The 12,703-nt window shown below is 37.5% G+C and overlaps 2 protein-coding genes across 2 annotated transcripts; one reads left to right on the top strand and one right to left on the bottom strand.

Moving 5' to 3' along the window:
* Nucleotides 1–43: 43 nt before the first annotated feature.
* Nucleotides 44–3,755, bottom strand: LOC108210103 (S-adenosyl-L-methionine-dependent uroporphyrinogen III methyltransferase, chloroplastic). The gene is made up of 5 exons (XM_017381369.2): nt 2,860–3,755; nt 2,367–2,444; nt 2,200–2,269; nt 1,595–1,872; nt 44–685 (listed from the first exon to the last, which is right to left on the bottom strand). Exons 1-5 carry the CDS (start codon nt 3,391–3,393, stop codon nt 530–532), a joined length of 1,116 nt encoding a protein of 371 aa, XP_017236858.1. The 5' UTR covers nt 3,394–3,755; the 3' UTR covers nt 44–529.
* A 1,981-nt stretch (nt 3,756–5,736) lies between these two features.
* LOC135150668 (uncharacterized) lies at nt 5,737–9,060 on the top strand. Its single transcript, XM_064087498.1, has 2 exons — nt 5,737–7,444; nt 7,533–9,060. The coding sequence occupies exons 1-2, from the start codon at nt 6,203–6,205 to the stop codon at nt 9,057–9,059; spliced, it is 2,769 nt and encodes a 922-aa protein (XP_063943568.1). The 5' UTR covers nt 5,737–6,202; the 3' UTR covers nt 9,060.
* Nucleotides 9,061–12,703: the final 3,643 nt, after the last annotated feature.

Below are 12,703 nucleotides of genomic sequence, written 5' to 3'. Positions count from 1 at the left end.
TTTCATCATATATGGCATGGAAAAGGTTTTTATAGTCACTGTATTCATAAAAAAAAATTCCTTGATATATAAATCCTCAATAAATAAGTCAGTAAATTATTATTGTCCTCGGAAAAAAATGTTTTTTACCCCCTCATGGCTCATGCCATAATTTACACACCAACTTAAAAGGCAGTAAACACTTAATAACCTAAAAGAGAAAATGGAATAAGAACCTACTACATTCCCAAAAGATGAAGATAAACCTCTTCCCCTTTCAGCCCGAGTACTGAACCAGTTTTGCTTCGTAAAGAGTCTCTGTACCAATTCAAGTGGTCCTTAGTTATCATGGCTACTTCGACCATCGTAACAGACACTGTTACCTTCCGCAAACCAATTGCAGTGACTTTGTCAACAGGAGGCAGCAAAATCTTGTTTTGCAACTCACTGCACTGTCTTTCGTGGAAGAGGAACCAGAATGCATTGCAAACTAGAACGACACTAAGTAACATTGATAGCACCCAACAGCTTGCCAGTCTGTTCCCTTGCTTTATATCTGTCTGGCTTCCACCAAAGTAGATGCATCTTTTGAGGAAATTGGCCACAGTGGTGAAAGCGCGACCACCTTCCCGATTATGATGAGTGTGGGAGATATCAACTGTGCTGATGCAATACTGTCAGCAAGATCTTTAATTTCTGCAAACACCTGGACATTTACAAGCAGGAGCAATTTGTTATAAGTATAAAGACAGTGATAACTTGCAATGCAGAACTATGAATGTGGAATACAGCTTTCCATAGACTAGGCAGTCCAACATAAAATTGCCGATGAAATGAAGATCAATTAGAAGGTTCAACAAGGACCAATAGGTTCTAGATATGTCTTCTTGTAAGGGATGCTAAAACTCATATTTTTGGGCACCACTTGAGCAATGCAAGAAAACAATGGTATATGCTCTATCAATTAAAAGTATAGGCCCTAGTTATGATATATTGATATGACTTCGTTATATTTTAAGATTTTAAGTTTAAAATGAAATCCCTGGTTCGACAGTAGTCTAGTACTCAAAACTATTGTAGTTTATATCTCTTATTCCCAGAAGCAGAACCAGAAAGTCCATAAATTGAGATTAGTAAACACCAGGCAACAAGAAGTCAAGAACTATACTAACACTAATGGCTATAATTGTTTGGCTTTATGTCAAATTAATATGCAATTTGTGTGAGACAAGATGCAATATCGGCATACGGCATCTTCTTTACATTTTGTCAGTGACATCTCCGGAACAACCCAAAAGATAGTTTATAAGAATGCATTCAAGATAAATTTGTATAGATTTCCATGAGGCAAACAGCGAAATGCTTTTACAAAAATTCAATATATTGTTTATAATATTTTCAATTTTTATCAAAGATATCTGACCATAAAATTTGAGCAAGTTGCAACAGGATGCTCAATAGACTTCAATAAGTAAAAAATCAAGAAAATAAGTTTCAGACTTAAGTGAGAAAGAGTTGCTATTTTCAGATGAACTGAAGTCATATATCACGAAAATTGGCAATAAATTGCAATGCTTAACAATCTTAAGCACATTAAGCGGATTGAATCACTTACTATGCGCTGTTGAGGTGTTGTCCCACGTTCAACTGCAGCAGCTGGCGTGTCATGTGGAAGACCATGATGCATCAACTTCATCACAAGTGAAGGAAGAGTTGACAAGCCCATATAAACAACCAAGGTTGAATCAGGGTCGGCTGCATTTTCTGCTACAAACAGAGGGTCAGTACCTCCTTTCTGGGAATGTCCTGTCAGAAATCTAACACTGTTTGCCACACCCCTATGAGTCAATGGAATTCCAAGCTCTGCTGCTATTCCAGAGGCAGCAGTTATTCCTGCAAAGAAATGGCAAAATATGAAACCAAAGTGCACTCCTAAGGTCTCACAATCCAGGAGAATATTAATCTAATAATAAACCACTGCATAATATTAAGGCCGGATACAGAAGGATAGCAGCCTAATATGTAATTACTAGTTGAAATCTTACAAATTACAATTTACAGCTTCTATAAAGTCACTAATGATTGCGTAGCTGCTGGCAGAAACTTTTTTCTGTGGGTGTTCCTGGTAAAAGAACCACCTCTTGTTTTTCCTCTTGAGACAAAATATAAGCACCTCTTGTTTTCTCTAAAGCTTAAAGTCTATATGTAATGAAACTGTACCTGGAATAACTTTTACTTGAATGCCTTGCTGTTGCAAAAAGTCCATTTCCTCTCCACCCCTTCCAAACACCTAAAAACCCATAACAAACATCAAAACCTTGCCTCATGTATAATGATTTTCCGCAACATTGTTCGCTAAGCAATAAAAAGTTCAACTAAAACCATACCAGTGGGTCGCCCCCCTTAAGTCTCACTACCGTCGCCCCAGCTTCAGCAAAACATAATAACAATTCGTGTATCTCCTCCTGCAGAGAGATCAAATGCAAGCATATTCTTTCTCAATTAACCGCAGCCTTTCTAAATTCGGAAATACAATAATGAAAGTTACTGCTACCACAAACTATATATTGTTTCTAGAAAAATACAAACAGGCTCAAGCACATAGAAACAGATCATATGTATCCATTAGTTGCATATAACAAGCTGTTCAACAACATATTACTCCCTACTTTTAAATTCAAAATTAAGACCCCCATGCTCAAACTCAATGCTCATCGATTGGCAAGTTTTAAAGACCATAAACCCGAGGAAGACTAAACACAAAACCAACATAGTCCATCGAAAATTTCAACCATTTACAAGCCCAATTCAAATCTCAAAGAGGACAGAAACACATATACAATGAAATCAAATCACCAAAAAACAACACGAAAAACTAACCTGTGTTCGACTATGATAACCAGCAGTCTTGCCAACATAAAGAAGCCTAGCATTCTGGCCCACCAAATCAAGAACATCATTGGAAACCAGCCTATCATACAACAAAAGATCAGCACTTTGTATCACTCTCATAGCTTTTAAAGTCAACAATTCAGGATCACCAGGGCCAGTCCCCACCAAATAAACATCCCCAACCTTCCTATCCCCTCTCTCTCCACCCCCACCACTCTCTCTCTTCTCTCTCAACACCTCCAACATCTTCTTGAGCTCAGGGAGCTGAAGGGCAATGTCATAGTCTCTAATTGAGGATGAATCAGGTGGGACAGGGCAAGAGGAAAGTGGGTCCAGCTGGTTCTTGAATACCCAACTGTCCCTTTTGTATCTGTTGATTGAGTGTTTTTCAGTGAAGGGTGAGTGGGAATGTGAAGACGAGGTGATGAAATGTGAGCAAGAAGATGAATTGGTGGGTGGAGAAGAGGGTTTTGAGAAATGGAGTTGTGGGATTGGTAAAGATGGAGGCTTTATGAGTGCCATTTCGGTTGGAGAGGTGGGAGAGATTGATGGGGATTGAGTTTGCAGTAGTATGTCTTATACAAGTTTATATGCAGAGATAGAGAGAGATTGAGGTTGAGTTTGCAGTTGTCTGTCTTATATATGGAGAGGGAGGGAGGGAGAGAGAGAGAGAGAGAGAGAGAGAGAGAGAGAGAGAGAGAGAGAGAGAGAGAGAGAGAGAGAGAGGGAGAGATGCGTGCGGCGGATGGAGAGAGATGAGTGTGGGGAAGTTGAAGTTGGATGGTGTTTAGGTGATTGAGAAGGCAAGAATATGTGCGGGGGGCTTTTGGGGTGTCAAAGGGGACGCCGCCTTCTCCTTTTAAGACTTTTACACTCTCTTGTCTTTTCTCGGTTTGTGCTTCGGACGCTATTTACCGGGCTCCCTCTCATTTCTAACCAATTTATTCAACCACTTTTCAAAACTAACCAGTTTTTTTTCGAGCTTTCAAAACTAACCAGTCTAAATGAGGGGAGAAAACGCGACCTGAACGAAAAACTTTTTACAGCACGGGTCGCGCTTTGAAACAGCGACCCAAACACAAAAAACCCCGTTGAGGTCGCTGTTTCAAAGAGAGACCCAAACACAAAAAACCCCGTTGGGGTCGCTCTTTCAAAGAGAGACCCATGCTGTAAAAAGTTCCATATGGGTCGCCCTTTGAAAGAGCGACCCATATGGGTTATTTTAAAAAAAAAAATTCAAAAATCGGAAAATATTATTTCAAAGGGCGACCCATATTATTTATATTATAATATTTTATAATATAATTTATATAATGATATAATATAAAAATATTTTATATTATATAGTGATACATTATTTGTGATATTATATTTTATATTATTATATTATGTAATGATATAATATAATATTATAGATTGTAATATTATATTTTTTAATTTAATTTAATTCGGAAATATTTTTTCCTTTATCTAATTTTTACCTAATATTTTTTTATTTACCTAATATTTATAGTTTATTAATTATTTATCTAATATTTAAAGTTTTATTTACCTAATATTAAAATGTGATGCAGAGAATTATTTTTTGAGGAGTGTGCAAATAATTTTGATTGTATGGTCACATCTAAGGCAGTAGGTTTTTTAGCTTTTTATTACAAAACATTGATTTAACACTGGACAAAGCTGCCAACTTCATTGAAATCATTCAAGAATTCAATAAGCCAGCCTGTTGTTACTGCTCAAATATTCACTTTTTTGCTGAGAGGACGTTTTTCTGCAAATCCATTAAGTAGAGAAAGCAATCTGCATCAAATATTCAAGCCTGTTTGCAATTATGATTTTTTGAAAAGTGTGCATCATCTGTTTGCACTTATGAGCTCGTTTAAAGTCATGCAATTATGTGTTTTTAAACAGTGTGCAATAGCTTTTTTCGTATTGTCACGTCCTCACATTTAACACATATAGCAGCATGCAATAATATCAATGGATTTATGCAGTAGCTTGTTCAGAGAATCATTCATTACTTTATTGCTCATTGATAGATTGACTGCATACCAATAAGTGGACACAAAAATTGCATGCACTATTGAAGCACAGTGGTTAACTTTGAAATTCGTCCTTAAAAGCTGAAGCATTTGAAATTCGTCCTTAAAAGTCTCAATTTAATTTAACGGTTATATAATATAAAATATATAATGTAAATAATAAATATATATATAAATTAAAGATTGAAATATATATATATATATATATATTTATTTATTTATTTATTTATATATATATATTATATATATGTGTGTATATATGTATATTATTTAATGTATTTTTCTAAAGAGTGTGAAAAAAATTTAAACGTATGGTCAAATCATCTGTTTGCAATTATGATTTTTTTGAAAGTGTGCATCATCTGTTTGCAATTATGAGCTCGTTTAAAGTCATGCAATTATGTGTTTTTAAACAGTGTGCAATAGCTTTTTTCGTATTGTCACATCCTCACATTTAACACATAGTGCAGCATGCAATAATATCAATGGATTTATGCAGTAGCTTGTTCAGAGAATCATTCATTACTTTATTGCTCATTGATAGATTGACTGCATACCAATAAGTGGACACAAAAATTGCATGCACTATTGAAGCACAGTGGTTAACTTTGAAATTCGTCCTTAAAAGCTGAAGCATTTGAAATTCGTCCTTAAAAGTCTCAATTTAATTTAACGGTTATATAATATAAAATATATAATGTAAATAATAAATATATATATAAATTAAAGATTGAAAAATATATATATATATATATTTATTTATTTATATATATATATTATATATATGTGTGTATATATGTATATTATTTAATGTATTTTTCTAAAGAGTGTGAAAAAAATTTAAAACGTATGGTCAAATCATCTGTTTGCAATTATGATTTTTTTGAAAGTGTGCATCATCTGTTTGCAATTATGAGCTCGTTTAAAGTCATGCAATTATGAGTTTTTGAACAGTTTGCATCAGCTTTTTTTGTATGGTCACATCCCTCACATTTAACACATAGTGCAGCATGCAATAATATCAATGGATTTATGCAGTAGCTTGTTCAGAGAATCATTCATTACTTTATTGCTCATTGATAGATTGACTGCATACCAATAAGTGGACACAAAAATTGCATGCACTATTGAAGCACAGTGGTTAACTTTGAAATTCGTCCTTAAAAGCTGAAGCATTTGTGGTTGCCTATCCACAAAACCATCATCACTTGAAAAAACCTCATTGGCAAGCTATCAGAAAACCAAAACCACCAAAAGCAAACCACTCCAAAAAAACCAAAACAAAGATGGACGGTTACGTAAACGTCAATTTCTTCTGGGGAGGTGAAATCATAAAACAAGATAACGATGTTCTCTACACCTTAGATCCGAAAGAAATGATGTATGTGAAATTGAGCAGCTCACTTGAAGAACTACGAAATATGGTGTTCGGGTTGATGCATATAAGTAGGCATCATTGGGATGTCAAGCTTAGTGTGAAATATCCTCGAATCGGGGTTAGTAACCTCGTTTCGGGGTTCTTTGTGAAGTCTGTTAAATCGGACGACGATGTTCGTAGGATGTTAAGTATCCCCGAGAGATTTCACTTGGGTGGAGACGTATCATTGTTTATCGAGGCCGAGAGTATTGCTCAACCCAGCCAACACTATGGAGGCGAGTATGGGGGGAACTATGGACAAACCGGACAAACCGCTGCAGGTGGCCAAGTTTCAAATTATGTTGAAAACTACGGTGGGAGTTTTGGAGGCGATTATGGGGGAAACTATGGACAAAGCCAGGGCATGCAAGGGTGGTCTAGCGGCTACAACTACGGGACGATTGGAGAGTATGGTGGTGGCTCGAGTAATACGGGTCGTTTTGTTGTTGAAGAGGTTGTGGACGAGGACGATTTGAGTGGTAGACAGCCATCACCGGCTCGTCAAACCCCGAAAAGAGGTGCAGCTATAGCTCTTGCACTGGAGAACCAGGAGGATGATGAAGAGTATGGCTCGGAAAGAGCCATAAGCAGCAGTGACGATTCGGAGTGGAATCTATCACAGGAGGATGTTCCGGAAAGTGAAGATTTTTCGGAGGTTGATTCCGATGAAGAAAGAGAGGGAAACATGCACTTGCAAACACAGGCATTGTCTATTCATGAACCTAGAGCTGCATGGTTTGGATCCCAGGATTACGAGCCTGTGATTGTGTCCAACAAGGACGCAGTTATGTCACTCGGGTTTGATCCCGCCAACGATGAGTTAACCGAAGGAGCTCTATTTGCTACCAAGGAAGTGCTCATAGCTGCTGTGAAACATGCACACATAAGTACAGATCGAAATTTCATCGTGGAGAAAAGCTCCACGCAAGTCTACAAAGTTAAATGTGTGGTTTCAAACTGCAAGTGGAAGCTAAGGGCCGCGAAGAAGAAGTCCCACGGCCTTTTTCAAATAACTAAATGTCCAGAGATTCACACATGCCTACTGGATAGACCCACGCAGGACCACCGCAAAATTTCAGCAAAAATGATTGGCTATGTGGTTGCTCCCTACGTAAGTCCTACAACCTTGGATATCATTATATGTCTAAATATTATCGTTTATTATTCATCGTTAATGTTAATATATTTTGTTTCAACAGATCTCCCAGACCCCTCAATTGAAGGTAAGCAACATCATCACAATGGTCAATGATGAGTACCACCATTTGGTTAGTTACTTGAAAGCATGGAGGGGGAAGATGGCCGCCATGGAAAGCGTTTATGGAAGCTGGAAGACAACCTACAACGAGCTCCCTCGGTTCCTTAATGTCATGGCCAGTACAAATGTCGGAAGTATAGTTGTGGTTGAGGTTGTTCCACATCATAAAGAGAGGGGTACATCGACATTTGTTCGTGCATTTTGGTGCCTAAAAGCAATGATTGATGGTTGGCAGTATGCACGGCCAGTTATTTCCATTGATGGTACATTTCTTAAGGGAAAGTATAATGGGAAATTGCTGGTCGCGGTGGGAGTCGACTCTAATAACCACCAATATCCCATATGCTTCGCCCTTGTTGATGAGGAAACAACTGAAAATTGGTCTTGGTTTCTACGTCTTTTACGTAGACATGTATGCCGAGATAGATTGGGGGTTTGTATTATATCTGACCGTGCGACGGGGATCCTTGCTGCAATGAATGACGAAGCGAGTGGTTTTACCCCGCCGATGGGCTATCACAGATTCTGCCTCCATCATGTTAGGAGCAACTTCTCCAAGGCATTCCCGGGAAAGGAGCTTAAAATGTTAATGTGGCTAGCCGGCAATACGCCACAGATTAGGAAATATGATGCCTACATGAAGAAGATTGGAGAGCTTTCGCCTCAAGGCTTGAGGTGGTTGCTAGGGATAAGTCCAGCCCTCTGGACTATTTGTCATGACACAGGCCACGCTCGTTTCGGCCAAGCTACCACAAACATCACGGAGAGCTTTAATGGTAACGTGCGCGTGGCTCGGCACCTACCTGTGACCGCAATGATTGAATTCATGTTTTATAAAACTGTTAGGACGGTCAATAAGGAGAGGAACGCAGTGCTTGAGGGCATTGGGGAGGGTCATGAACTTTGTCTAAGGACGAGAAATAAGTTGGAGAAGATTGCAGCCAAAGCTAACACACACCGGGTCGAGACATTTAATAGAGGAACCGGTTTGTTCTCCGTAAAGACGCAAAGGTACATGGTAAAAGGGTGCAATAAGGGCGGGAACACGCAGGTGGTTGACATAACTCAGCGTACATGCACTTGCGGGAAATGGGCTTGCCACCGCCTACCGTGTTCACATTTGATTGCTGCTTGCAACCACAATCACTTAAACTGGAAACAGTGGATTGGCCCCTTCCACTACAACTCTACTTTGTTGAAATTGTGGGAGCCAATGATATATCCATTACCAGCAACTGGGTATTGGGATATTGATTTGCCAGTGCAATGGAGAATGTTTGGAACTGTGGTACCGAACGAGGCCTTGCGAAAGAGAAGGCGTAAACGAGGAGAAAGGGGTCAATCCGTCAGAATACGCACGGAGATGGACAGTTCCCGTACAAGTCACAAATGTGGCCGCTGCAAGCAAGAAGGACACACTAGACGTAGTAAAAGGTGTCCATTGTACAATGTTGACCCTACTGTGTAATTTAATTGCCATTTTCTTTTTAGTCCTTGTTTTTAATTGTTAATTTGTATTTTCCTTTTCAGTCCTTGTTTTTTATTGTTACTCTGTATTTTTCTTTCGTTTTTTATTGTTAATCCAATTTTGTTAATTAATTTAATGTAATGGTGTTGAAGCAATAAATAAACTTCAAGGAAACAGAAGCATTCGGGACAAGATATTACATGCTGGCAAAAGAAAGGCTGTAAAGAAAAGATTCTGCTCAGTTAAAGGACAATATATAATAAAGTAAAGTGATGTGAAAAGAAAGGCTGTATAGATTAGACTACACACTGGCAAACCATAGCAAGCAACGAAATAATGCTCATATTCACATGATCAACAGTTGTATCTCATAATGCTGATATTCACATGATCAACAGTTGTATCTCATAATGCTGATATTCACATGATCAACAGTAGTATCTGATAATGCAGAGGGTCACATGGTGTACAGTAGGTCATAAAGTAAAGGTTCTGCAAAAGTAAAGTGCCTCACTGTAAAGATTAGACTGTACAAAGTTTCTCACTTTATAGATTAGACCCACGTTTTCATACTGCCAAACCATAGCATGCATTGAAAGAAAAGATTCAGCTCATTTAAAGGACTTGTCAATTCAAAAATTGACAAGTCCTTTAAATATATTCAGCTAAACAATAATCCATTCGCCTATAAATAGGTCTTCATTATGGTTGATACACATACAAGCAACTAAACAAACACAAAATTCACTCATCACTTAAGCTGAAAATGGATAAGGGCAAGGCACCAATGGATAAGGGGAAAGCACCAATGACCCCCGGCTGCGAAAAACGCCTCAAACAGCAACAAGATAGGAGACAGCCGGAGCTTGTGTTGGGAGGGATGCGCAACAACCGAAGCAACCAACCTAAACCAGCTCCTAAAAGCAAGGCACCACCGGTCGTGCAACAAAAGAAAACTCGGCCACCGTTGGGACGGATGCGCACTGACTTTGACATCAAGAAAATGATAGAGGAGACGAGAGAAGAGAGACGTCTCGAGGTTGAACATCAAAAGAACGTGAAGAAGTGGAACAAACTCTTCCGTTATATTTGCAGGTATGTTTATAGGAGGATTAGAAGGGGCAAAGATTGGGTGATGACGGAGGCGGAAGATGATATCCATAACAGAAAATTCCCTGAAGTTCACAAACTCTATTTTCAACGCCATCGTGAGATGGGTGAGATGGATATCCCATTTGGTGATTCTCGCATGAGGTATTATGCGGCTAAAATCGATGAAGAGTGCGCCGCACTGCAGGCTAAACTCGAGGGAAGTCAGGAAGCCAGATTTTGGGCCGAGTGGGGAGATGTGGACAATGTAACTTATCAGTGCCGTCGAGTGCAAATGCCTACCCCGTGGGTCGATGAAGATGAAGTGGAAGGCGGTGTTGCTGATGATGGTGGAGACGATGATGCTCACGCTGAGGACGATGAAGATGATGATGAAGGATATGATTCCGACTATATTGTGGACCTCACTCAGGATTGAGAACTTATGTCATGTTCTCATTTTAATCATATGTAATTTCCCTTCAGTTTATGTAAGAGTATTGTTTCGTTTAAGTTTATGTAATGCGAATTACCTTTTAAGTACAATCTATATGAGCTTAAATATTTAAATATGACAATCTATAATATTATATTATATCATTACATAATATAATAATATAAAATATAATATCACAAATAATGTATCACTATATAATATAAAATATTTTTATATTATATCATTATATAAATAATATTATAAAATATTATAATATAAATATTTACTAAAACTTCAATTAAATATATAAATATATATATATATATATCACTATATAATATAAAATATTTTTATATTATATCATTATATAAATTATATTATAAAATATTATAATATAAATAATATGGGTCGCCCTTTGAAATAATATTTTCTGATTTTTGATTTTTTTTTTTTAAAAATAACCCATATGGGTCGCTCTTTGAAAGCGCGACCCATATGGAACTTTTTACAGCATGGGTCTCTCTTTGAAAGAGCGACCCCAACGGGGTTTTTTGTGTTTGGGTCTCTCTTTGAAACAGCGACCTCAACGGGGTTTTTTGTGTTTGGGTCGCTGTTTCAAAGCGCGACCCGTGCTGTAAAAAGTTTTTCGTTCAGGTCGCGTTTTCTCCCCTCATTTAGACTGGTTAGTTTTGAAAGCTCGAAAAAAAACTGGTTACTTTTGAAAAGTGGTTGAATAGAGTGGTTACAAATGATACGGAGCCCTATTTACCGAGCCTCTGCAAAATAATTCTTAAACAAATTCCAGTCTGTCAAAGTCTTGTGATCGTGGGCCGGGCGGCGGACCAACCCGCATCTAATGGTTTTTTAACTCGATTCAGGCTTACTCAGACGTTTTAAACAGAATCCGCGTGATTTTATTTTTTACCGACGTCTCTCGAAAAATCTCATAATATTAGATTTATTTGATTGCGTATATTTTAGTTGCCTCTCGTTCCACTTCTAACAATCTTTTTCATGTATCGACTCGACACATATCGAATTATGAAGTTTGATCTAGCTCTCCCAGCTACAAATAGGCTTAAAAATGGGGCGGGTTCGGGGCGGGGACTTCATTTCACAATCCCGCCCCACATAATTTTTTTCTATCCCATCCCCGCCCCATTGCCCGCGGGGATTTATTTTTAATCCCCATCCCCTCCCCATCGGGGACTTAATATAATTTCGCTCCGCTTCTATAATATCACACTTTAAATAATTACTTCAAAATTAAGTAATTTTTTCTTCATACTTTAATAATAATATACGAGACATGTATATAAAAAGCAAAAAACAAATTATAATAGAAATCAAAGAGACATGTTATACATTGTAAAATTATAGTTTTGTGTATTAAAAATAATAATATTAAATATAACAAATATATTATATTAAATATATTATATTAAATATAATTATTTATTTATATTAAATATATGCGGGGCGGGGCGGGGAATCCCCTGCTTGCTCCATATTTTGGCGGGGCAGAAAATCATTTTCCGTAACTGCCCCATTCCCCATATTAGCGGGACGGATTTGCCCCATTCGAGACGGATTCCCCGATTTCCCCACCCTATTTTTAACCCTAGCTACAAATCTATCTGGCTACGGCTCTTCCTAAGTTCATATTCAAAAACTCACATACATCATCCTTAAGCTATTGTAAGATGGCTCATCCGCCTCCTAAATTCAATGTGGAGTGCACATAGGATTTCGAGCAAGCCTAAGTCCATAATAATAAAACACTTTCGTTTTAGTTTGAGTTTTACAAATTTGTTACTAGCATCTTTTAAAAAGATTCGTCAGAAATTATAGAGTTCCGTTAGAAACAGATTTGATAAATACTGATAACTCTCAGATAGAGTATTCAGTATTCAAACAGAACGATCCATTAGATCATGAACCGATGGTTCTAAACTATCTCTGACGATTAATTAACAATTCAAAGTGTTTTCCTGGGTCTTCTTGATAAACCCATATTCATATACTCTCTCCATCCCACCAGATTCTTCACGTTATTTTTTAGCACGCATATTAAGAATTTTATAAAGTATACTTACATTATATATTTATATTTTTAAAA

Source organism: Daucus carota, chromosome 2 (assembly GCF_001625215.2).
Source record: "Daucus carota subsp. sativus chromosome 2, DH1 v3.0, whole genome shotgun sequence".
Lineage (NCBI taxonomy): Eukaryota > Viridiplantae > Streptophyta > Magnoliopsida > Apiales > Apiaceae > Daucus > Daucus carota.
This window is presented reverse-complemented; position numbering and strand designations above follow the sequence as displayed.